The sequence below is a fragment of the Macaca fascicularis genome, chromosome 9, assembly GCF_037993035.2.
Source record: "Macaca fascicularis isolate 582-1 chromosome 9, T2T-MFA8v1.1".
Lineage (NCBI taxonomy): Eukaryota > Metazoa > Chordata > Mammalia > Primates > Cercopithecidae > Macaca > Macaca fascicularis.
The window spans coordinates 106,893,088-106,920,291 of NC_088383.1; the positions used below are offsets into that span (position 1 = coordinate 106,893,088).

At 46.6% G+C, this 27,204-nt stretch overlaps 1 protein-coding gene across 2 annotated transcripts in view; it reads right to left on the minus strand.

Moving 5' to 3' along the window:
* Positions 1-27,204, minus strand: part of CRTAC1 (cartilage acidic protein 1) — a 165,400-nt gene that overhangs the window by 71,128 nt on the left and 67,068 nt on the right. For both annotated transcript variants that reach the window (XM_045361318.3, XM_045361322.3), the window contains exon 3: positions 855-1,051. In XM_045361318.3, the coding sequence (XP_045217253.1) occupies positions 855-1,051 (197 nt within the window). The remainder of the gene's footprint in view (positions 1-854; positions 1,052-27,204) is intronic.

The window sequence follows — 27,204 nt, forward strand, 5'->3', positions numbered from 1 at the left end:
AAGAGGATGGATCTGGAGTCAGACTCCTGGGTTTGAATCCTGGGACTTACAAGCTGCGTGGCCTTGGGCAAGTCAGGTAACCTCTTTGTGCCTCAGTTTCCTCAATTGTACAGTGGCATTTACCAGTACCGAGGTGTGTGAGGCCTAAATGAGATAATTAATGTAAATGCTTATATCAGGGTCTGACACACAATAGGTGCTACTTAAGTATTAACTGTTATTATTGTCACTGTCATTTAGCCTTCTGGGCATCAATTTCCCTCATCCATTCCTTAGCACGCAGGACCTTGTTACTCAAAGTGTGGTCTCTGACCCAGAGGCATCGTCATCATAGCCTGGGAACGGGTCAGAAGTGCAGGGTCTCGGCCCCACCCAGACCTGCTGAATCAGTCTGCATTTGCACAAGACCTCTAGGGGATTCGGATGCATACTTCAGTTCGAGAAGCTCCTGCAAGAAAAGGCTCCATGAACTCAAGGTCTCTCTTCTATACAGTTGTATCCTCAGCACCTCTAGGCTGGCATAGTGTAGGTGCTTGGCAAGAATTTGGGGAGAGGGGTGAGGAGGGCTCACATTAGGAGGTGGTGGTGGGGATACTCAGTCTGAGGGAGAGCCTCCGTCTCTGCTCACCCTCTCCATCTCCAGGCCCAGAGTTCAGGAGATGAGACCTACAGGCTCAGACGCAAGAGAAGAAGTTGTTCTGGGACCCAGAGAGGTCCTGCGGCAGCAGGGGGCAGTGCCTAGGGGGACGATGACAGTTGCCTGAGGAAGGGCCAGGGTTCCCACGGCCCTCCCCAAGTTGGTGCTGGGAGGGAGAAGATGGGAAGCAGGAAAAGACCTGAGCCCCAGCCCTTACCCGAGAAGGCGTTATTGGTGTTGAGGAAGTAGATCTCCTCCCGGCCGTCGCCGTCGATGTCGCAGGCTGTGACCCCGATGGCGTTCCCCTGCCGGTCCCGCAGCGCGTAGTAGGGTGAGCTGCGCTCGTCGACCGCGATGTTCACCAGCCGCTTCTGGGCCCGGTCGTACTTCAGAACCAGGTTGGGGCCATTGTACCTGGAGGAGGAATGGGGAGGGGATGCTGGAGAGGAGCCGCTGGGCCCACCCAGTCCCATCCGACCAGTACAATGGGTTGGGAGTCCTCCCGGACACGCTATGAGGCAAGTCAGCCCCAGAGTGTTCCTGGGGAACCCAGCCAGCCTTGCCTCACGGAGCCCTGAGTGTTGGATGAGTGTCCATGAATCAGATTCGGGCTCGGGTGCAGTGATAGTCAGCAGGGCCCATGTGGGACACCATATAAGCAGCTTGGTGGTGGAGGGAAGTGGGAACCACGGACAGACCCTTCCCACAGGCTCCACTGAGGAAAACAAAGAACTTCCTGACGCTCATCTTGCCCATTTCAATGCAAAAGGCACTTTCACATTTATGATCTCATTAATTTAAATTTAACAATCAAGAGAGGTAGGCATGTATTAGTAACCCGTTTTATGGATGAGGCAACCGATGAGGTTTATCAGGGAAACTGAGGCTCAGAGAGGCTGAATGCCCTTTCCAAGGTAACACAGCCTAGGAAGTGTCAGGTGCTGGGAGTTGAACCAAGGCCCTTTCTATCCTGAGTCCTGAGTCCCTGTGTGAATGAGCCCTGGGGGAGCAGGAGGCTTTGTTGTTGAGGTTTGAACAACTCTCCTGACAAAGTCACCGCATTTAAACAGAGGGATGAAATTAGCCTCTCAGTTGGGAGAACACGAACATGTCTAAAGTTATTAGACAGACCTGCTGGATCTTTTTCTAAGAACTCAAGACAAAAGGTTAAAAGCCATCACTACTTATCTCTCCTCTGTCTCACTCTCCTGCGCCTGCAACTCCCTCCTCGCTGTACTGAAGCCCAGGCACGTTCTTGCCTCAGGGACTTTGCACATGCTGTTCTCTGCCTAGGATGCTGTTCCTCCAGACATCCACACTGCTGGCTCCCACCTTCATCTCCCTTAAACCTTTGCCCCCCTGTTCCTTCTCAGTGAGGCCTTGCCTGCACACGCTCCAAAAATTAGCAACCACCCCCACCACTGCACCACCACCCTGTTCTCTATCTCTCACTAATGCTCTCTTCCCAGAGCTCTGACCAACAGCTGACAATTCCATATTCTCATTTACCTCTTCCTTCTCTGTCTGGTCCCATTAGAATGTCAGCTCCATGAAGGCAGAACTTCTCATCTGTTTTGTTCCCCAGTGCCTAGAACCATGCCTAGCATTCAACAGGTGCTCAATAAATATTTATTGGCTAATTGAATGAATGAAAGCTCAGAGCTCATGTCTGAATCATAAAAACTCAGGTGTCCCATGGTCGATTTCTTTGCATCACCCTCCCATATGGAGAAAACAAGGGCCCTGCAGGAAGTCAGCGTGCCCAGGGTCACACCCCAGGCAGCACAGAAATGAATGTCTGAGGCCTCTTCCTGCCCGCTGGGAGCACCAGCTTGCCAGATTCTCCCAAAGAATGGAACAGACCGCATCCACAGGGTCCCCCCACCTCTTCCTATGTTTCAGCCTGAATGTGCACATTCAGAGGGAAATGCAGACACTGGCTCTGGAGGGCCCCCAGCTAGGAACACCCAGGGAGGGCAGGAAGAGCTCTCCAAGGTCTTCAAGAGAAATCACTTCTTTCTTTCCTGAAACAAATCCAGTCTGGCCCGCTGCACCATCCCAAGATGCAGAAGCCAGTGAGGTTTAGGGGATGCTGAGCAGCTGGCTGGGCGCCTTCTGGCCCCCACAGGGTGTGAAAGGAGAGACAGAGCTCCTGGGGGCTGAGTCAGCGCCCCGTGATGGGAGTTAGCGCCTTAGACACCTTGACGAAGAGCGTCTGAGGGCTGCATGTCCAGGGTGTAGCATGACCTATGGAGATGTGTCTAGCCAAGGGCCAGGGGAGACAGGCACTTGGGTTCCAGAACTGTCAGCAGCTGGCTCCAGTGCTTGGGGACAGGAAGTGCCTGTGAGGGCTGAACACGAGTCTTGCAAGCCTTGGGGTTTTCTGCTTTTCCATCACTACTGCACCTTGTAAGACGGCTGTATTTGTGGAGTGCTTGGCCTTGTTAAAAGCACCCTCACGTGCACGGTCTCCCTTGAGCGCCACACCGTCTCAGAAGGAAGGCAGGCAAAGCATTTTTCCAGAAAAGGAAACTGAAGTGAGGTCCAAGGTTACACAACTTGTTAGTGGCAGCGCTGGGCCTCTGTGTCTTCAGGGTCCAAACCCCAAGTTCTTTCCGTACTGCCTATGATGCCAGCACTCTCAGGCTTGTTCATTTTTCCCCCTGGCTGCCTCCCACAAAGTAGTGCCCCTGAGAAATGCCTGAGAATTTCATGGAGATGTAGCTGGCGAAGATTACCGTAGTCTTACATTTCAATAGCACTTTACACTTTACAAAGCACTTTCTCATCCTTGGGCTCATTTACTTCTTAAAGTTCCTAGCTCTGCCAGAGATGAGGTTGGTGGCCTTGGGCTGGTCAGTTCTCTCTAGGCTCTGCATTTCTCTTCTGTGAAATGCAAGAGTTGGACAAAATCTGAGGGTCATGACATGTGTGGTAAAAGGCAGCCCCGGGGGCCCGCTGCTCTGTTCAACTAGAGCATCTGTGTGTTAATGCATTTTGTTTTATGCATCACATTCCACAATACGTTGTTTGAACAAGGGATTCCAGAGCTGGAGTTTAAAAGCCCCTGGACTCTGTGGGTCCGTGAGTCTCACTAACCTTATGAGATGATCAGAGCAGGCGCCCCCTGTCCCAGGCTGTGGCTGAGAAGCCACCACATAAACCCAGCACTGACACCCCTCCTCTGTGCCCCTGCCCCTTGGGTCTCCTAGAATGTCTTCACCACCCCCTGAAGCCAGCTCCCAGTGCGAGGTGAGGGATCAAGGCCTCCTCACATGTTGGAGTCCAGTCCTTCTGCCCTGAATCTGGAGTAGCTGGGGTACACACAAGGTCCCTGCACCATGGTAGTAACCCCGGAAAGGCAGTTGGCCCTGGCTCTCTCTTCTTTAAAGAGTTTTGAGTGCCAGTTCCAGCAGTGAGGTTGCTAGTTTGGGTCAAATTCTTCGATCTGTTACAGAGTGAGCACACGCCACAAAGGCTTCCCTAAACCTATGTGGTAGCTTGGGATGCATCCTGACACTCTGCCCCTCATCTCCCCCAGCCCCCACTGCCTCCCAGGACTACAGATACAAAGCCAGACCAACAGCTCCTAGGTTGGGTTCTTGGCACCCCATGGTGCAAGGCCACCGTAGTGCCTGGAGTTGCCACTCCCTCCTTTCACCCAGGCTGCTCTCTGCTGAGTCTGCTGGACCAACACTCAGAGCCTCTCACAATCCCCCAAGAAAACCAGAAGAACCAGCCTTCTTCCCTCCCCCACTTCTTCTTGAGGCTGACGCTCCTGTTTGCTTCCTCACCATCCCCTGAGTGTGCTCTGCCCTTTCCAGCTCCTGTGGTTTTGCTCAGCTGCAGCGGTCCCCTCCCACAGGGAATGCTCTTCCCACCTTCTCAGCCTCCCACGAAGCCTGCCCCGACTGCCCCTGCTGGATGTGACCTTCTCTTCTCTGGAAACCCACAGCATTTTGCACCTTGGTTATTGCTGTGCGGCCAGAATTGTTTGTGTTCCAACATCACTTTCCTCATTAAAACGTGCTTCTTGAGCTCAGGAAGCATGTGGAGTGGATGCATCTCTGCATTTGCTGTGCCTGGAGCAATGCTTGGCACAGAGTAGGTGCTTAACAAATGTCTATTTGATGCAAGAACGAGTGAATCAGTGGGTGAATGAATGAATGAATAAAAATAATCATGGGTAGCATTAGCAGAGCAGCCACTGCGTGCTGAGAGTTATGCTAAGTGCTTTGTACCCACTGTCTCATTCCATCCTCACAACGATCCTAGGACATGGGTCTTATTAACACCCCATTTCACGACGTGGAGACTGAGGTTCAGAGGTTAGATGACTTGCCCACTGTCACGCTGCTGGCAGTCCCCACGCTGACGAGCCTGAGAAGCTGGGTGTGAGCTATGTGGGCTTACACACTTTCTCTGACACCTGTCAGAGACTTTTGGGCACTTTTATAAATTCTGAAGACTTCAAAGCTCAGTTAAATGGAGCCAGGAAGTGGGGCAAAGTCCCATGTTTTGAAGCAGCTATGGCTTCCCAAACGATGGGCCAGCAGGCAGGGGTGACGGGCTCAGTGGAACTGTAAAATCTGCTTGAGAGACGCCATCAAAGGCACAACCGACCCGTGCTGTGAGAGCCATCCCATTTTGGTGCCAGTTCACTGGGACAGCACCACTGTGGGGACAGCAGGGTCCTGGGTTTTGCCGAGAGCAGCCTGGGGGTGGGGTCCTGGCCCTGCCACCTCCTGGCTCTGGCCCCAAGCTTGTCCCTCGGTTCTTCTAAGCTTTGGCTTCTGCATCTGGAAAGGGGGCTGCTGCATACCTCGCAGGATGGCTGTGAGGATGAGGTGCCAGAGCGTGTGTGACAACACTTTGTAAACTGTGAGGAGTTACACAATCAGAAGCTCTTATCATTATTTAGAAAAACAACAAACCCGGGGCACAATCTCTCACTCTCCAGTGATCATGTTGATATTTCCAAACACACTCCAGCATTTCTTGTCCCCAAATATCCCACCCTCGGTAGCTCATCCCCTGCAGGTATATTTCTTTATTCCCATGTAAAACCAAACTTCTCTCTCCACTTTCCTGCTGCCTATTTGCCCCACCCCCATCCACCTTCCTACCCCAATTCTGACACAGCTTTTCCTGCTACTGTCATGGGTAGCACCCCACCCACATCTCGGGGTGCCCTTTTCTGTCCTCATGCCCCTCGGCCTCTCAGCTGTATCTGGCATAATTGTTGCTCTCTCTGCCTTTTCCCCACCACTGTCTTCTGAAAGCACTCTCCCCTCTAGGCCGAGGAGGCCACCCTCCTCTGTTTCCTGCTCTCTCTCTGGCTTCCTCTCCTTTCCCCACCATAATTCCTTCTTCCTCTCCCTTCCCTTTTAATGTTGGAGTCCCCAGGCCAGGTCCTGGGCCTTCTCTTCTTTCTCTCCCCTTTCACTAGGGGATGACATTATTCCCCTGACTGACAATTCCAAATTTATACCTCCAACCCAAATCCCCAGTCCCAGGTCAAATGCATATCTCTGACTGGCTACCTGACATCATCCTTTGGACGTCCACTGCTACCTCTAATAGAACATGTTCAAAGTGGACCACTCCACCCCTCCCTCCCACAAAGGAACACCCAAGTACTAAGGCCAGGAACCTGCATTAGCCTTGGCTTTCCCTCCCCTCTGTCTTTGCCTTTCATTAATAGGCCCATCCTGTCGTTTCTACTTCCAAAAATGTTTCACAAATCCTTTCTCTTCTTTCCTCCTCCACTGCCACCATCTCTGGGCAGACACCCTTCTCTGTTTCCTCACTTGACTCTCCCCTAATTTAATTCCCCTACACTGTAGCCAGGGGCATCTTTTTTACTGCATAAATCAGATCGTAGCTAAAACCCTTTGGTGGCTTCCCATTGTATGGGAATGAAACCCAGACCTGTGATCACTCCTGGCCTCACAATCCGCTTGGTCTGCTCCCCTACCTCATTGGCTTCCTTCCGCCACAGGGTCTCCTTTCAGCTCCTTGAATTCTGGCAGGTGCTTCCCAACCCAGCGCCCTCTTGCGGAATTGCTCCTGCCACCCAGCACACTCCTTCTCATCCTTCAGCTTCCTCTTCAGAGGCTCCTCAGAGAGATCTCCCTCACTGGTATTCTTATCAATGCATTCAGCACTTATTCCTGTTTCTTCACTTATTTATTGCCTGTCTCTTCCAGTAAACTATAAGCTTCCTGAGTTAAAGACTGTGTCTGTTTTCTTCATTCCTGTCTCCCCATCATCCAGTCCATAGTGAGCACTCAATAAACCACCGCAGAGCGAATGGAAGAGACGAAGCCCGTGGAAGGTATAAAGAGCTGAACAAAAGTTTGATTGGGCTGCCAATCTCTTGTTTGGTCTTTGACTCTACACTTTCATCAGTTCCCAAAATATTAATACATGTACAAACATAGTCATGAAAAAGAGCTTTCAGCACCAAACAATTGGTGTCCTGGGTAAGGGGGAGAGAAAACAACAAATGCTGTAGTTATGGAGGATTAACTTCTTTTCTGCTTAGAATCATTGATCTATGTGAAAAAAATCACTTAGGGAGTCACATAAGGGGAAGCCAGATAGAAGGATGTGAGCACCTATTGTATAACAGCTACTGTGCTAAGTAATTTACATATGACATTCCATTTTATATACATAGAAACATTTTTTAGATTTGAAAGATACAGAAAATATGCTATCTATTTGAAAATTAACAGAGAAATTGTTTTCATTAATTTTTTTTTCCATTAAAAAGTGAAAAAAAAGGCTGGGCATGGTAGCTCATGCCTGTAATCCCAGCACTTTAGGAGGCTGAGGTGGGAGGATCCCTTGAGCCCAGGAGGTTCAGACCAGCCTGGGAAACATAGTGACACCTATCTCTACAAAAAAATAAAATAAAAAATTTAGCTGGGTGTGGTGGTGCATTCCTGTAGTCCCAGTTACTCAGGAGGCTGAGGTGGGAGGACTGCTTGAGCACAGGAGGTCGAGACTGTGGTGAGCTGTGATCATGCCACTGCACTCCAGCCTGGGCAACAGAACAAGATGCTGTCTTAAAAAAAAAAAGTGAAAAGAATATATCTATTCAGTAGTATAGTCAAGATAGAGAGTCAGGGCAGAAAGAAGAGACAGATGTACGAATATACAAAGAGTGCAAGACCGAGACCAGAGACACATGGAATATACAAAAATGGAAATGAGGAAATATGCAAAAAGGGAAAATGAAGCCGATAAGCAGAGATAAAATGATATCAGAGCATACCTAAAACCTTTTAAGTAAACATAGATACAGAGATAAAGACACCTACTCATATAAAGGGAGCCCCATGAAAAAGGGCATCTGCATATCTACAAAGAAAAATGGAGAGAGCCCTAGAAAGTCTCAAAGTCACGGACACATCAACAGGACTCTGAGATATGATCACAGAGAAATAATGCCATCTTGTGGCCATTTGGGGCATTTCCTCTAAACGTTTTTAAAGATGTGTTGCATTTTCACAACTATGGGCACAAAGGAGTATTTTATTGTTGGTCACTTTGATATTCTCATTTTATAGATACACAAAGTTTCTGAGAAAAGTGACTTTCTAAAGTCAAACAGCTAGTCATTAGATAAAATAAATGGAAAGACAAACTTATCCCTTAGTCTAAAGCAGGGATCAGCAAACTATGGCCTGTGGGCCAAATCTGGCCTGCTCCCATTTTTGTAAATACGGTTTTATTGGAACACAGACATACTCATTCACTTATGTATTATCTATGGCTGCTTTTGCTAAATATTGAAGGTGATTAATTGCAATAGAGATTGTATGGCCAAAAGCTGAAAATACTTTCCATTTGGTGCTTTACTGAAAAAGATTGCCAACCCCTGGTATCCAGGATTGTCAGCCTTATATTATGAGTATATTATAAGTTTTAAATGATCATTATAATAACTTAACAAAAAATTAGAATAAGGTTTAGTAAAAATTAATTTGGGTTCAGTACTTGGGAATACATAGTTTCCTGAAGCAAGTATTTCAGGGAGAGTGAAGGTTAAATGTAGGAAAGATTTTAGGTCTTAGGATGGCGACTGTAAGGCGAGATAACCTTTGGGGGAAAAAGAAACTGAGAAGAGTTGCTTAAGGGCCAGGCACAGTGGCTCACGCCTGTACTTCCAGCACTTTGGGAAGCCGAGGTGGGTGGATCACGTGAGGTCAGGAATTCAAGACCAGCCTGGCCAACATGGTGAAACCCCATCTCTACTAAAAGAAAATACAAAAATTATCTGGGTGAGGTGGTGCACACCCTGTAATCCCAGCTACTTAGGAGGCTGAGGCAGAAGAATCGCTTGAACCCATGAGTTAGAGGTTGCAGTAAGCCAAGATCACTCCATTGCTCCCCAGCCTGGGTAACAAGAGTGAAACTCCATCTAAAAAACAATAATAAAAGAGTTGCTTAAGATGATAATAGTGTTCTCTAAATAGGGATTTAATCCAAGGCTAAGAAATGAGCAAAAGCATTTGTGCTCTAAGTGAGGGGGTAGAAAGGATGTGGTGGATGGTCTCTTAAAATGGCCACCATCATTTCCTTTCTTCTCTGTATGCATGTGTTACTCCACTCATCAAGATGTGGAGTCTATTTCTCCTCCCCCTAAATTTGGGCTGGCTTTGTGATTTGCCTTGATTGGCAGAATATGGTGGAAGTGATGTTGGAGCAGTTCTGAGCCTAGCCTGTAAGGGACCTAGCAGCTTCCACTTAGTCTCTGGAGGAAGCCAGGTACCAGATACAAAATTTGGCTACCTTGAGACCACCATGCACTGAAATCAAAGCTAGCTCCATGGAGAGGCCATGTGAAAGAGCACCAAGGCATCTGATTTGTGAGCAAGGACTTCTCAAACTTTCTAGCCTAGCTCATCGACAGCTGAATGCAGCTAAGTGAGTGACACCAGCTAATGTCACATGGAGCAGAAGAACCACCCAGATGAGCCCTTTCCAAATTCCTGATTGACAGAATTGTGAAAAATAATAAATTGTTTTTAAGCCCCTAAGTTTTTGGAAAAGAAAGTAGATAATGATGACCTATCATCTCAGACCTAAGGAGAGGAAAAATTTATCCCTGGCAAGTAGGAAAAAGGATTATTCCTAAATCAGTGGAATTCTCTAGGATGGCTATTTGAATTCACAGTAGACAGGTCTCCCCAAGGGAGGCCTGGACCGGTTGTGTTGGTACTTGGATCTCAGGATATGGGAAGGACTGTGCAGAGCCTGAGAGTGGAAGGGTAATAAGAATACAGGGATCCCAGAAACTCCTGTTTTTCTACTCCTCCTTCTCTTTCTTCTTTCCTTTCTAACCATATCTAAATGTTTCCCATTTTGAATGCACACTCTTGAGAATAGATCATTTCTTTGGAAATGTGTGTAATGCTCTTTTTTTTGTTCCTTTTTACACATTTATTCTTTGAAAGCCATTTAAGTTAAATAGGACCAGAAAACATATGGGAAGACATTCAAACAGGAGATTCACAGATTGTATCCTGGAATAGGATATATCCAGAGGCCAAATATTAGTTTAAAGGAATGGAGACTTTGGTAATGGGAAGGTTCTGGGCATGATGAGAAATCTGGGGCAGGGTTCTGCTAGGGAATAAATTGGGTAAGATTGGAAAAATAACAATAACAAAATCAGATTTGATCCTGATTTAGGAGCTGGCCAGAGTGGAGAAGACTCCACAAATAGAGTGCTCTACTGAAGAAGGTAACTTTAAGAAAAAAGAGAAAAACCTTTTGTCCTAAGGGGCAGATGGTTTTTCAAGAAAGGGATGGTTGGCATCAAAAGGTCAGAATAATCTGCTGTGATGAGTGTCTGTGTTCGGTAAAAACTCCACTCAGACTGATTGATTTATGCCTTGTTCTTAAAAAGATCTGTGCTCAGCATGTGCTCGATGTCCTTGGAATTGCTTATATTTTCATGAGCATAGAAGCACCCAGAAGGCAGGGACTATCCTATGCAGATCTATTCCCCATCATGCCTAGGCCAGTGCCAGGAAAGAGCAAGTGCTCAGTCATGTTTGCTGATGATGACGAAAACCATAACTCCATTCCTCAATGCATGTTTCTAGGAAAAGAGGAAGACAGAGAGTCAGGAATTCCCATAAACTGTCAAAGAAGGGATTCAGGTGACAGACGGAGGCTATGTTAATCAGGATTCTTTGGTTGCAAGTTAACTAACTGAGAAATGTATTGGCTTAGATGTCCGAACGCAGGAACAGCAAGAGTGCAGCTAGGCTTCAAGATGACTGGAACCAGGATGTGGTGAGCACTTCCTTTTCCTTCTTTCTCATTCTTTTCTCTGCCTATGGGCCTCATTCTCTCACATGATCCTCCTTCCCAAGACTTCAACTATGGCAGCACTCCCAGACTCACATCTCAGCTTTAGGACCAGAAGGGAAAGTGTGTTCTCTCTTTAGTTTGCATGTAAAAAACCCCAGAAAAGAGCACCGATTGGCTCAAGGTGGGTCACCTGTTCATCCCCAGAGGCAGGAGCTGGGAGCCTGTGGTTGGCAGCTTTCAACTAGTAGCAAGGCCAGTGAAAGTGGCGTCTTGGGATCCACCTATACAGATGCAGGAAGAGAAGTGCCAGAAAGGATAAGGATGTGGTTCTAGATGAGAGTGACTCATCTGGGTCTGCACATTCTGGAGACAAACCTATCAAGGCCTCCTGATGGAAGACAACAAATGCTTCCCTGGGACCAGCAAGTCACCGTGTCCTCTAGACATATCTCAAGGGCCCACTATTCCCCTCCAGAAGCCCCAGAAAGAGGTAAACACAGAAAGTGGAACAATGTTTGAGTCACTAGGTCCTAGAAATGATCTGATTCTTGACTTCCTGCCTGATCCTCAAGCCCTGTGTTCCAAGCTGCAAAGCTGGACTCCAGAGAAGCAGGAGGACACTAAGAGTTGGCAGCAATGAGATCAGCAAGTGGATCCCAGAGTCTGGCCAGACCTCACCCACTTGCTGTGGATTCAGGCAAATCACTAACTGCTTGGTCACAAAACACTTTAAATATCTATTCAAACTTTCTCTCCTTCATGCTATAACTACTCAGAAGCTTCTAGCTAAAAAGCTATTGGTCTTTGTCGCTCTTTCAGTTGAGGAGGTAGGCCAATTTAGGGACAGAACAGTGGGGGCAAGGAGCCAATGGATGCTTCACTCTTCTTTAAGAGTAAAAAGATAAGTCAGCCGTTGACTTCATTCCACCCTTCTGGGATCCTATTTCTAGGCAGGCACACTGCGAGGTACTGTGATGGACGCACATGGCATATGATGTAATTCTCTGCTCAGAGTCTCCAGCCTAGTATAGCAAATAAAGAGTGGTGCTAATCTCAAACTTTCAGAGGAAAGAGGGCCAAAAGTTGTAGGGGTAAAAGTTTTAATAAAAGTTTGTTTGATCCGGAACTTGAAAGATATATAGGATTTTAGTAAGAAACATATGGGTCAGGCATTTATGAAATAAATAGTGTGAACAAGGAACAGAAAAATATGTTTAGGGAATAGGGGGTAGACTAGCTGGACAACATAGAAGTGTGTGTTGGACAGAAGTGAAAAATAGTGAAAAGCAAATTGGAAAAATACACGTTCCGTGAAAGGGCTGTATATGCAAAGCATTCCCCAAATGTTAAAGGAGCCGAGAAATAAAAGAATGAGGTAGACAGATCCAGTTTGTTGGTAAAGGGTCTTTAATTGGGGGAACTTAAAGACAGAAGCGTGGTCTTGGTGTACTGGGCAACTAAGATTGTGGGAGATGTGGCATGAAACTAAGGTTTTATATTTTCTGGGCCAGGTATGGTGGCTCATGCCTGTAATCTCAACACTTTGGGAAGCCAAGTCGGGAGGATCGCTTGAGACCAGGAGTTTGAAGTCAGCCTGGGCAACATAATGAGACCTCATCTCTAAAAATAAATAAATAAAATAATAATTAAGAAATAAATGAAGATTATATTTGCTAAGAAATAGGGGCTACTGAAGGATTCCGTGCAGGGATTCCATGTACTGTTATGTCAAACACTGTTTCGGAGAGTATTGTCTGGTATGTGTGAAGGACTGGCCACAGAAGAAAATTGAAATGATAGTGCAGAATAATGGCAATTGGATTCCATGGCATTCCCTGAATTATTGCAAAAAACTCTTCTGAGCTAATGTGATTAGGTTTCTGTTCCTTATAATAAGTAAATGACTCTTAAGACAAAATAGTGTCAAAAAAGCACAGAAATCAAGAAGGCAAGGGTTAAAACAAGAGGGGTATCCAACAGTGTCAGATGCTTTTAAGGGTCAAAAAGGCCAAGGAGTGGAAAAAGCAAGTGTATTTGGCAATTTAGAAGCCACTAATGACTTTCAAGAAAGCTGTTTCCTTAGAGAGGAGAGGAGAGGAGAGGAGAGCTAGACTGAGGGTGCATGGGAGTGGATGGGGCCACAGTGTGGATGGGTCATTGAGGACAAAATGTGCTCAGAAAGTCCTAAGATATGTGCTGGGGAACACGTGGTTAAGCAAGGGTTTCACCAAGCTCTGGGGCCTGTACATGTTTGTGAGCAAGAGGAAAAGACCTAGGAGAGGCAGTTGATGCTGCGGGCATCTAGGCAGGGTGTGCAGTAGGTCGGGAGAACAGAGTGTCATGTACCAGCCGACGGGTTGGGCCTGGAATTAAGAGGAAAGGAAGCCAGGATGGGCAAGAAGAGAGGATGAGGTGGAAGAGAGCAACTAGACGGTAATACCCTGTATTAGTCCATTCTCACGCTGCTATAAAGAACTGCCCGCGACTGGGTAATTTACAAAGGAAAGAGGTTTAATTGAAGTTCCACATGGCTGGGGAGGCCTCAGGAAACTTACAATCATGGGGGAAGGGGAAACACTTCGTTCTTCACATGGCATCAGGAGAGACAAGGCCGAATACAGGGGGAAAAGCCCCTTCTAAAACTATCAGATCTCGTGAGAACTCGTTCGCTATCATAAAGACAGCATGGGGGTAACTACCCCCAACATGATTCAATTCCCTTCCACAACACGTGGAGATTATGGGAACTGCAATTCAAGATAAGATTTGGGTGGGGACACAGCCAAACCATATCACACCCAGAGAGCTTGTTGAAGGAGAAGCTAGATTAGCAAGTGAGAGACTTACACATGACCACTTGCCATGGTAAACAGGGCCTGCAGGATCAGCCACCTCAGAGGGGGAAGTCAGGCCAACTCAAGGAATGTACGCTGCTGCGAACAGGTACTGGGACCCTGGTCCCACAGAGAAGAGAGACCCTGCACCAGGAGGGGAGCGATCTGTGCAGAGAGTCCTGGGCAGAGCCAGGCAGCCAAATTGGACAAGAGGGCACAGACAGAGGTGGAACAGAGGCAGGGCTGCCTTCCCCCAACCCTAGGGAGTGGCTTGGTAAAGGTGGTAGAAGCATCTGCTCTCCAGAATGAGGTGAGTTCTGTGGGGGTAGCACAGAGTGGCAGAGAAAGCCCTGGACTTGAAGTCAGACATAAAGCCTGAGAGGCAGCATCGGTCCATGGTGAGGCACTCAGCTGGGCAGTCAGACTGTCTGAGGGCAGATTCCTGCTCTGCAACTCTCTAGCTGTGTGGGTGCTCCTGGACAAGCCACCTAACCTGTCCAAGCCTCAGTTTCCTCATGTGTAAAGTGAGGATGCTGAGATCAGCTCCCAGGCCATAGGGCTGTGCAGAGGATTAGCATAATATCTATAAAGTAGTGAATACAGGGCTTGGCACAGAGCAAATGCTCAGTAAACACTGGTTAATATGTCTGTATTTTTCTCCTTATATACTCAGTGTCTGACACATAATGGGAGCTCGAAAAATATTTTTGAAAGAATGAATTATTATTATTACCTGTGTAGCCTTGAGCACAGAAGACTCTGAGCTCCATGGAGTTCTGGACTATATTTTATTCTTCCAGCCCTTAACACAATGTTTGATGAAGGAACCTGCATATATTCACTAAGATTCAGTTTCCTCATCTATAAAGTGGGGCTAACAATATTTGTCCTACCCCAAGGTCAAATGAGATAATATATGTAAACCATGACACACCTATTGGTTTTGCATGTATGCATACGCATACACACACACATGCACACACACACACAGAGCGAGAGAGAGAGAGAGAGAGAGAGAGAGAGAGAGAGAGAGAGAGTGTATGGCTATTATCTGTAGCAGAGGCAGCTGCCTGGGCCCCGGGGAGCCCTAGGTCTTCTTCCCAATTTGACAGGAACTGAATGATAGGCCCATTGAGCTGCAGGAATGCCCCGTTAAAGGAGAAGATGGGAATTTGTTGAGGATCTAGTCAGCTGGCAGCTTTGTGGTTTTCTCCAGCAGGGAGGACGTCTGGGGCTGAGCACAGGACTAGAGATGTGCAGGAGGCTGCTCTAAGCAAGCGTGGCCTGAAGTCTGGGTTGGACAGGCAAACAGACACAGGTCACTAGACACAGGTCATGGGCCCTGTCGGGGCAGAGAGCAGACAGGACTTGCCTGGTGAAGGGCAGGGTTATCATATAAAGATAGACCAGGTGAGCTCTTGCTGGTCACTGCTCATGGGGGAATGGATGAGAAAACAGAAAGGCCATTTTCAAATCAGAAAAGGCCTATTCTGCTACCCCAGGGCTCTGTCCAACCAGACAGAAAGGTAGGCCTGGAATTAAGAGGAAAGGAAGTCAAGATGGGCAAGAAGATAGGACAAGGTAGAAGACAGTGACTAGACAGTGACACCCAGAGACCTTGGCCTTCTCATAGGTACATAAGTGGTGAGGTTCTCAGCTGAGAGAAGGGTGTGAAGTCACGGCTTGAGGAAGGAGAAGTTGGAATAGCAACTGAGAAGCTGGCTGGGGGGCCAGGTGATTCTGCCTGGGTGACTGCCTCCTCTTCATGATAGTGAAATTCCCCCACAATGACTATCTGCTTGGAATTTTTAATATAAGTCACTGAGTGCTCTGTATCTGTCAAGACAAATGGGCCATGTGGTGTTGGACCCTTTGCTCACCTGCATCTCCACCTTCTCTGTCCATACCTCTTCTGCCTGCTGGATCTACTCCCTACTGTGGGTATCCCATCCCAATGGCAAAATCAAGACAACAAAATCCTTCTAGTTGTCTCTTTCCTGCTGCAGCTAGTGGGGGTAGGACGGGCTGTGTCTTGAGAAATAACGGTTGGAGGAAGCAGCAAAAGCCTTCTAGTTGCTATGGAGTGTTAACTGATGAGTTAAACTCTTCATTTTGATTTGAAGAAAATAGTTCTAGAAGGGATTCTTGCTTTAAAAAATATATAAAGCTGCCATGTACTAAAAGCGGTCATTCAGAGGGGTCTTTGTTGCAGGCTGCCTTGAATTTCCTCAGCCAAGCATTGACACTGATCAGAATCTGGATGTTGGAGCAAATGTGCCTTAAAGTTTAGGGATAGAAAATGTTGTGTGTTAAGTACTAATGAGAAAGTAACAAATTGTACCTAGACATTTATTTCTTTGAAGTGCTTGCTATATAAAAATTACCTACCTGACTGCCAGTTAAGATAAACAGTGATTTTAATTACAAATGAAAGGTACATGACTACAATCTAAGATATTAGGTAAGCACACATTTTATGGTTTGATTCATCCATCTAGAACAAAGCCCCTGCTAGAGCTGTGCCTCCCACCTGCAGGAAAAGAATAGCAAAAGTGGATTCTTGCTACTCAAAGTGTGGAGTGGGGACTGGTGGTGCCAGCATTATTGGGGAGCATGTCAAAAAGTGTGAAATTTTGGGCCCCACCCCAGATCTCTGAATCAGAATCTGCATTTTAAAAAGGTGCCCAGGGGATTCACACGCACATTAATGTTTCAGAAGGGCTGGCCTGGATCAGCCCGACTCAAAAAATAGCCTGTAGACCACCTGCAATGAAAACATCCAGAGACCTTGTTAAAAATGCAAATTCTATGCTGGGCTTGGTGGCCCACACCTATAATTCTAGGACTTTGGGAGGCTGAGGCAAGTGGATTACCTGAGGCCAGGAGTTTGAGACCAGCCTGGTCAATATGGTGAAACCCCGTCTCTACTGAAAATATAAAAATTAGTGAGGCGTGGTGGTTGGCGCCTGTAATCCCAGTTACTCAGGAGGCTGAGGCAGAAGATTCGCTTGAACCTGGGAGGTGGAGGTTGCAGTGAGCCAAGATCATGCCATTGCACTCCAACCTGGGAGAAAAGAGTGAAATTCCATCTCAAAAATAAAAAATGCAAATTTTAGAACGCTATCCAGACCTACTGATTAGAATTGCTAGAAGTGGAGTCCAGGAATCAGCATTCCAAACAAACCCCCAGGTGGTTTTTATGTTCATCAAAATGTGAGACCCATCCCTGGTCCTTCCAATCTCATCAGGATCCATTAAGGACCAGTTGACACATGGTGCTTTGAGTCTAGTACAGAAAAGACTTGGATAAATCTTGTTTCTGCCATTTAGGAGTTTATAATATCACTACAGTTGAACAGGTAGAGAACAAGCTATGGTGTGAATACCTAGAAGGACTATATTATTGATTAATTCACAATTCACAATGCATTTGATTCTCCCTTCCACACCTGTGAATATACGTCCTCCCTGAGGATGGAGAGTAACCAACATGCTGCCTCCATCCTTCCCAGTTCTGGAGCTGAGTAGATTCCCACTCCCAGGAACCATTCATTCTCTTAAGCCCATGCCTCTGCCACTCTAGTATCCTGCTCAGGGCAGACAGGAAGCCAGCGATTTTATTTCATTAGCTTTTTCCTATAAGCCCTCCCCCTTCCTCCTTGCACCTGCCACCCCTTCCAAGGACCAGTCGGCCCATCCCTCTGCAGCTCTGCCCAAGTTCAGCTCCCAAGACACAGGTCAGAAAGGGGTCAGATCAAGCCTAGGCATCTGCAAGCGCTCAGTCCTTTGGGATGGCACTACCTTTCTTCTTTTCCTTTTGATATGTGCATTTGGTTCCTTCAGAAAGAGAATGGCATGCACCATCACACTCTCTTTTAGAGATAAGAGAAACCAGCCAGCATCTTTTGAAATTCAGTGTACGACAAGCAGAGATGCAACAAGGTGTGATAGCAGCCTGGCCGGAGGTCTCTGTTGATTCGTAGCCTTGATAAATGGCCAGGAGGCCAGCAGGCCCTCAACGGAGGTCCCTTAGAGGAACAGTGTCTGTGTTGGTCTAACCCAGCCTGACCTTGGAACTCAAAACACAGAACTAAAGAGGGACAAAGCATTCCTTCCATCCTCATGGCGTCGTCATCTGCGTCTATAGTTGCATAGCACATTGATGGCTTAATCCTCTCAACAATCCAGTGGGGTCATTATTTATTTTCCCCACCTTTCAATGAGAAACTAAAGCCTGAGGTCAGTCATATGCCCAAGTCACACCACTGGAAAATGTAGGGCTGGGCTTTGAACTCGGTTCCCTGATTCCAAATTCTAGTTTCTTTTTACCCAACCATAATGTGTTATTTTCGTCCTATTCATGAGCTAACGTATTATTTCAACTAGACCAGGGATTCCTTTTGGCAAAGCTTGCTCTAAATTATACCAGTGAGTGCAGAAATAGCATGTGATACCCCCTCGGCAGGTATGATGGCCAAAAAGAAGAGTTACTGCTTCTTTACTTTACGACTCTGGCAAATTCTCGGGAGGTGTAGCTGAAAAATCAATGCCAGATGGCTGTCGTGGAGAAGTCTCTACAGTCGAGCTGCCGTGGCGTCGCCCTGGGAGGAACATCTTTGCAGCTGAGGAGCGTGGCAAGTCTCTGAGGAACCCCAGACCACACAAGCCTCCTGGTCTCTCTGTGGCAGCACATTCCTACTAATTTGGTTCAGCTCCACTTTACTGGAGAAGGCTAATATTGAAGTAAAATGAGGGAAGAGGATATGCAGCAAGAATAGTATCTAGGAGGCATGATTGCTCATCTTGAGAGGACCCCCCAGACCTGGATGTAGATGGTGATAAAGTGGGACAGTGACAGCACAAATAAACCTCCTGTCCTCAACGTCATTAGACTCCACAGATAAATGCAGACCTGTTGTCAGAAATGCCAATCTGAGCATTACAAATAACTGACTCGACGTTGTGATTGCTGGAGCTGGGGTACAGGAGGAAAGAGGAAGCCTGAGTAGTGACCCAGATTCTGCCCTTTGAAGGGTCTTGAAAGAGCAGAGAGGATTCCTGCCAGATCCCGCTTACCTACGTGTAGGAATGAGGAGGGCACCATGAACGCATTCTTCCAAGGACTCTGACACATGCCCTAGGCCTTCATCTTTGTGTGAAATAATTGCCATATATAGCGCGTGAGCTGGGGCCATGTTGGGGCAATGACCCGGGTATTAGTCTCCTGGGGCTGCCATAACAAAGTGCCACAAATGCTGGCTCAAACAGAAACCTATCTTGTCACAGTTCTGGAGGCTAGAAGTCTGAAATCAAGGTATTAACAAGGTCGCACTCCCTTCAGAGGCTCAGAGAGAAGACGTTCCTTGCCTTTTCTACAATCTGGGGGCTACAGGCATTGCTTGGCTTATGGCTGCATCGCTTCAAGATAAACTCTTCTCAGGATCTTGACCTTCATCATGTCTTTTGCCATAAAAGGTACTGTTCACAGGTTCCAAGGATTAGGACATGGACATAGCTCTTTGGGGGACCACTATTCAACCACTACATCCTCTCTGGGTTGACACCTATTTTCCCATAAAACCTAACAGTTAGGATAATAATAATAGCAGCTAGGGAGTGTACTAGATGCTTCATATGCAACTCACTTAATCTTCCCAACAACTCTGCAAGGACAATGTTTGTATTTTCTTTCACAAAGAGAACACAAAAGCTCTGAAGTCTACCCTCCTTCATCTTCACCAGAGGTTTTGGGTCTGTGTCCTGTGGAGTCCAAGGGTTTCTCAGAGAGTCCTCAAGAACCCTGAGTGGAAGAGAGGGAGAAAGAGATGGGCTCTGGGCCCCTAAACCCCTTCAGTCCAGTCGTTCCACTTGGATCTGATTTCTGTGTTAGGATACTGCGTAAGATTTTCTTTTTGTTTCAAAGGGTTACACTGAGAAAATAAAGTCTTAAAACCACCCCTCTACACCGCACTGCTTAGCAATGCTTGGGCAGGAGCCCAGGTTAAGAAGCCCCGTCTCTAGAGTCAGACACACCTGGCCCCAAACCTCTTCTCTATTCTTTCCTTATTCTGTGTCCTTGGGCAAGTTAACCTAACCTCTCTGAGTATCACGCTTCTCATCTGTGTAACAGAAATAATAATAGTAACTATATAAAAAGGTTCTTGTGAGAATCAAATGAGATAATGCACCTATGCTTAAAAAGTGCTCAAGAATGAATAACTATCATTTTCACTCCCATATTCATTGTCTTGTGCATGCCTCTACTGACCAGTTCTCTTATATTCAATCTGGGATGTCATGAAAGTTAAAGTGTTTATCCAGAACAGGCAACTCCGGCTGTGTTTCTCTCGCTAGACCTTCCAGAGGAGATAGCTGGTAGCCCCAGGGTGATGACATGCTCTTCTTGGCTCATATAGGAGGACACTGTTATCCACACTGTGCCCAAGGGAGCCACATCATATGCATGGGTGCACAGTGAGGAATTCAAGGTGTAGTCATTGCCTCAGACAGGAGTCCCAAAGAGGCCATGATGATTAAACTTGCAAAGGTTGAGCCCCACAGGGAGGTGTGGGTCTTTCTTGATATCTTTGATAATCACACAGATTTACTTATTGGTATCTGTGGGCTTCTACATGACCTTGTAATAAGCAACTGATGCTTCAGTGGCCAAGCACAACTCACCATAAAGGCCATGTAAGAAGAAAAGGGAACCACACACACTTCTGTTAAAGGCCTATGATTACAGTTGCTTCCAGATTGGATGAAACATGTGACTTCCAGGAGGCAAGTTGACTGACACCAAGTTCTTCCATATATTCCAAAACAGCTGCTTAAAGCACAGGTTCTGATAGAATTTTAGAATGCATCCTAATGTCAGCTTAGCACGTATTGACTGCTTACTGCCTGCCAGGCACGGGGCTAAGCACTTTATATGCATGTTCTCATGTTCTCCCAAATGAACCTGTTATCCCTTTTTACAGATGAGGCGTAAGAGCTCAAGTGACTTCCCGAAGGTCACTGAGTTATAAAGTGACAGTGCACGGTTCAGACTGGGATTTGCATGAGCCCCTGGCGGCTGTGCTCTCAATCCGGCACATGCTTATACTCTAGGGTCAGTGTTCTTGAGGAAGAATTTGCACTGCCTGCTGTTGGGCATCTTTATTTTGGAAAGGATCTTATCCTTCTCATTAAAAATAAACTGTATATGCAGTAACAGTGATGATTTAGCAAAGTAAAACAAAACAGAAAACCCACCACTAGCACCCACAAAATACAAACAAATGAACAAAAAATATCTTTGGGCTGATCCTCTTTTAAATCACTGAAATCTACAACTGTAGGTTCTCAAAAGGAACAAACACTAACACAGACCCAGACAGTTTCCCTCAAGGCACAGCACTTTGCTGGGGTCACAAAAATGATCTCAGAGGTGTCAGGGGCAGGGAGAACTCTCTGGAAAGTACACACTGAGAAGCAGAGCACTTTTTTTTTTTTTTTTTTTTTTTTTTTTTTTTAATTGAGACAGAGTCTTTCTCTGTCAGCCAGGCTGGAGTACAGTGGTGTGATCTCGGCACCCTGCAACCTCAGCCTCCTGGGCTCAAGTGATCCTCCCACCTCAGCCTCCCAGGTATTTGGGACTTCAGTCACATGCCACCACATCTGGCTAATACTTGTATTTTTTTTTGGGAAGAGATAGGGTCTCACTGTATTGCCCAGGCTGCTCTTGAGTTCCTGGGCTCAGTGATCCTTCCACCTTGGCCTGCCAAAGTGTTGGGATTATAGGTGTGGACCACTGTGCCCAGCTGGGGCACTTATGTTAAGAGAAGAGGGCCTCTCTTTGGGGAGGAGAGGGCAATGCTTTAAAAAGACATTGGGACAAGGATGTGTCTGGCATTGGCAGTCTCTCTGGAGGGGGTAATGGTAGACTTCTTAGAATAAAGAGGGAGAGGTAACAGAATTGAGGTGCAGAGGTGGGCGGTGCAGAAAGGGAATGAGTGATGATAAAAGCCGTGTGCTTTTATTGTGGCCCAGAGGAGGTGGGCCGGGGACAGCACCAACAACATCAGCAACATCAGTGACAGGAGCAGTCCAAGCTGATGTTTACTGAGGGCTTACTATGAGCCATGTGCACTGTAGCTGAATGATCTCATTCAATCCTCACGCTCTGTAAGGCAAGGCACGGCCCATTATGATCTCCATTTTACTGATGAGAAAACCAAGGCTCAGCAAGGTTAGGGAATTTGCCTGCAGCTGCACAGCTGGAAAGTAGCAGAGCCCAATTCAAACCCAGCCCCATAGGATCCTAGAGCTCACATTCTTTTTTTTTTTTTTGAGACGGAGTCTCGCTCTGTCGCGCAGGCTCAGCTCACTGCAAGCTCCGCCTCCCGGGTTTACGCCATTCTCCTGCCTCAGCCTCCCGAGTAGCTGGGACCACAGGCGCCCGCCACCTCGCCCGGCTAGTTTTTTTTTGTACTTTTTAGTAGAGACGGGGTTTCACCGTGTTCGCCAGGATGGTCTCGATCTCCTGACCTCGTGATCCGCCCATCTCGGCCTCCCAAAGTGCTGGGATTACAGGCTTGAGCCACCGTGCCCGGCCTGAGCTCACATTCTTAACACAGTTTTCTTCTTGCCTTTCACCTGGCCGTTCCCTGCCTTCAGTCTTCTGAAAGTAGACACGTTTGTGATGCAGTGTATCAAAAATGCAGGGACTGTCCCCTGGCATTGTCTGTGTATCATACTGGAATGCAATGGACCCTCCACCCCTAGGAGGCTAGGATTAAAGTGCATGAAATATCAAAGACACACTGAATGGGGAGTTGGTGAAGGAGATGGTGGGTGAGGGACTTGGAAACAGAAAACGGCAGTGACAATCTTTAACACATATCATAACTTATGTGACGTGGCTTTGAATTTGGGGGAGCTCCTCCTCCAACCAATACCAGCAGGGCTGCACAGGGGAAAGTCTTTTCCTTCTTTCTTTTAAAGCTTCCTCTAGCCTTTGCCAGGGTCTTGTAAGCGGGATACCCCACATCTCGTTTGCTGGCTCTAGGTCTCTTCTTTGGCCTCTCGAACCTGATGCCTTCTCTACTGAGGTTAATAGGGGTTTGGTACAACATTGTTTCCCAATAGAGTCACGCAGGGTAAAAGGGTAGTCCCACAGTAACCTCCTGGCTCCCTCAGCCCCAGGGCTCCTTAGGTGAAGGAATCAGTCTAAAAACAGCACTGGGCATTCGGTGCATTCTCAGGCTGGGGGAGAGGGAGGGTGCATCACATGCCAATTGGCAAAAGAAAGGGACAATGTCATCTCTCTCAAAGATACCTCAGTGCATTTAATGGAGAAGCAGTGGGGAATGTTAGAAATTAGTCACCCTTTGAAGAAAGTGGCCTTCTCTCACGGCCCTGATCCATACCCTACACTTGTAGGGTATAAATCTCCTTGTAGAGCTAGTGAATCTCCTTGAGTTTTTGTTTTTTAACCAACAGACTTTATTTTTTAGAGCAGGAAGGACGGACATTTCCCACATACCCCCCCATCGTTGACATCCCCTACCAGAGTGGTTAATTTGTTATAATGATGACCCCACATTGACACATCATTGAGTCCATAGAGAATATTAGGGTTCACTATTGGTTTTGTAGTTTTTAGGCGTTTTGGAGCACACCCTTTCTTACTTGATAGGAAAAGGAAGGGGTGACTGGCTGGTGGCCACACAGCAGGGTTATAAAAGGCCACAGCCAATATTAGTCCTTAACCCCTGATTAGCTCACATACGCCTTCTTTGCCAGAAAATACAACCACTTGCTCTCCCAGGGGCCGAAGAGAATCCAACAGGATGAAACTAATGGGGATAAATTTCACAGGTCCTAAAAAATAAGGTCCACTCTCTATCCCTGCTGCTTTAAAGCCATCTGCTTGGTGGTTTATTCTCATCCCAGAAGACAATGAGACAGACAAGACATGGGCACTCTGGAAATCTGAGTGCTACCGGTTCAGGTGTTGGGCCTGCAGGAGCAGCGAGTGTGAAAGAGCTCCTGGCCATTATGAGACTCTGTGGGACAAGCCAGTCTTTGGAGTTAGACCTGGTTCAAGTAACAGGTCTGTGAGTTACCAGTAATAGGTAAATGATATGATAAGTATCACATACTCATGTGGGTCAGGGGTCCCCATGACCACCCCCCCAGACACAGTGATTCATTGGGAGGACACACAAGTCTGCATAGAATCATACTCCTGGCCAAGATTATTAAAGTAAAAAAATAGCAAGAAAAATAAGCAAAGGGAAAAGGCATGTGGGGTGAAGTCTGAAGGTCACCAGGCACAAGCTTCCAAGAGTCTGCTATAGGGTAAACATATCTGATAGCAACAACTTAAGCACAACTTAGAATCACCGTGTGACACATGCACCTGAATGTGTGTCCCAAGCTAGGGAATCTGGGAGTGCCCGACTGGAAAATTCATTCCTTGTCTATAAGGAATATCTGAGCCCCTGGCTCATCCCACGGAACATGGGCTGTACAGGGGTTTGAGGCCCTGAGTTTTGGGTTGGATGAAGGTGGCCAGGTGGAGGCTGTTAAGGGGAGGGTGTTAAGTAAAAGTGCTATATAAAGTGCATGCTGTTTGCAAGGTGTGCGGTTTTACTGCCTGGCCCGCCGCCAATGGGCCATGTGGTTATACTGTTCAGCTCACCACCACCGGACCATAGGTAAGGCGGACATGTGGTCCAGCCCACTGCCACTGGACTCTCTCCTCTGTATGTAAGCCCCTAATAAAACCCTATGTTTCATTTGCTGGCTCTAGATCTCTTCTTCAGCTTCTTGAACCTGGTGCCTTCCCTACTGAGGTTAATAGGGGTTTGGCACAAAATCCTTCCCTAATAGTCACACAGACAGCATTTAATTCCCCCAGCAACGAGTTGTGACAACATGTGTGAAATGTTGTCTACCAGGAAGGCTCATTAGAGACTCAGTGCCCAGGGTTTTTACTGGGGATTGGCCCCATAGGCACACTCTGCCTAGCATGTACTAAAATTACTGTCTCCCAGAAGGAAAACAGGTGTTCAGAATGAACCACATTGTATGGATAAACAGTTTAGGTACAGTGAGCCCCTGGCATCCGTTCTGGGGATGGTAGGAATGCTCCCAAAGTTCCCAGACATCAGCCAAAGGGCAACCTTGCAAGCAGGTCTTTCTGGGGATAGCGGTCCCAGCCCCAGGGACAGCAGTTCCAGCCCTGCTATAACTGTTTTCTGCACAGCCTCCTTCATTGTTTGGCAATAGTATTAATAGATTAATAGTATTAATAGGTACTCAATAAATTGTAGCACCTCTTGTTGGCAGCATCACATATTTGTATCTTTTCTCTACAGCAAGGAGAGACCATCATATAAACACCAGCCCCCTCCAAGTCAAACTGGAAACCTCCTTGCAAAAAAAAGCCTCCATACATACATATGCATGTGTGTATATATAGCACATGTTTCCATGATGGCCTCTCTGTACACACACGTGTGTATCTATGATAAATTAACTGCTTACATAATAAATCTTTTCCTCTCCAAATGTCGAATCATTATTCTTCCATCTCTGGTCTTGGTTTGCCTTTTACAATTCTGATTAGCATGCCCTCCTAGTCTTTAGCTGAGTGATTAATAAAAAAGGGTTCAACAGGGCAGGATCCTGGACATAGCCTTTCTTCCAGCTCTAGAATCCACCTTTGGGGCATAATTCTGGCTAAGAGAATGATCATCTGGCTTATGGGTCAACATATTCGATGTAAAATGTGTAGGGAGACTGTTAACTGCTTCGCTAAAACAAAAATAAACTATGTCCACAGCATCCTGCCAATTTACCAGCCAAATGCCTCCTTGCAAGGAAACAAGGGTAGTGTGTACAGATTATTCTTAGGCAGCCAGTGTTAGCTCCTGATCCCCGCACTATGTCCTAAAAACGTATAAGCCATTTGTTTGAACTCACTGTTCTTTAATTTTCAGATCCACTCTTTTTTTCTTCATGTTTGAAATATAATTTGACTGTTCTCTTCCCTGGTTGCTCCATTTTCCAGGACCATTGTGTCATTATGTGCAACCGGTCTTGTAATTTTTTTTTTTAATTTTAGCAATAGTAGCCTGAGAATGGTCTTGTAATTTTATCTCAGATGGCCATGTGTGAGCTTCACATGCCTTAGGCTGGAGTTCCCTTAGTAGGTTATTGGTTACACCTGCTTGAAGACCCCACCCCCAACCCTATGGAGAAGATGAAAGTCAACAGAAGTTGTAACTTCTATCTTCTTTCTCTCACTTAGCAACATGATATTCCATCCCCAAACAACCTAGCTATCCTCTTTCTCATCCTTTGTTACTTCCAAGAAGTATAACAACACTGCACCCCAGGACATCATTACTTAGGGGGGAAAATGTCATGAAAAGCTCACCAAAATTACAGAGGGTTCATTATCCTATTCTGTCTATTTTGTATATGTTTAAAACTTTTTAACATAATTTTTTTCAAAAATCAACCAAAATATGTGAGCTATATTAGAAAACACAAATTATGGGTCTGGATCTTGGGTCAGAGTGAAAGGAGGGGAGAGACTCAGCATGTGAACAGGGAGGGGACCGAGCAAGACATAGGATCTTGGAGAAATTAGCTTTTATAGGGCCTTATAACCCTAAGCCCCAAGGCTCAAATACACCGTTTCCTAGTTCTTCCTCCTCTTAGGGTGGTGATGGCTAAGGAAGATAATTCCGGACTCAATTTAAGCAAAGACTTCTAATGTTCTATGCATTGACTGAATGCAGTGGCTCGTGCCTATAAAACCCCAGCAGTCTGGGAGGCCAAGGTGGGAGGATTGCTTGCAGCTAGGAGTTCAAGACCAATGCTCCATGCATTGATCTCACTTCTTCCTCTAGGATAAGCACCTACTTCAGGCTAGCGTCTAATTTTAACAGAGTTTCTATGTGTACTTGGTGCTTGTGTCTCCTTTATGTCTGCTGTCTTTTTTAGAGGTGTCTTTTTTAGAACACAGATCCCAGAAGACAGTTTCCATGTCTTTAACTTCTTCAGAAAGCCGTGGAACATCACTGTGCTCAGGAGCCCAGCAAATCCCTGTTCTCAGATGTGCAGCCTCTGTGCTCACGGTTTTCCTTCTTCATCCAGTGCCTGTCTATGCATAGGTCTCGGGTCACGAGGGTTGGGGCTGTCTGCCAGTTTCTAAGTCAACACTCCAGGCAGAAAAAAGGGAGGAAGAAGGTGAGCAGATCTGAAGCAGCCTTCCTGAATAAGACTTACAGGGATGAGATCACAGCCAACTACCTTGAAGTTTCTGATCCACAGAAAACAGGACACTCTGCGTCAGTAAGAAACACCCAGAACCATTTTTCAAAACCAGCAGCTGTAAAGGAA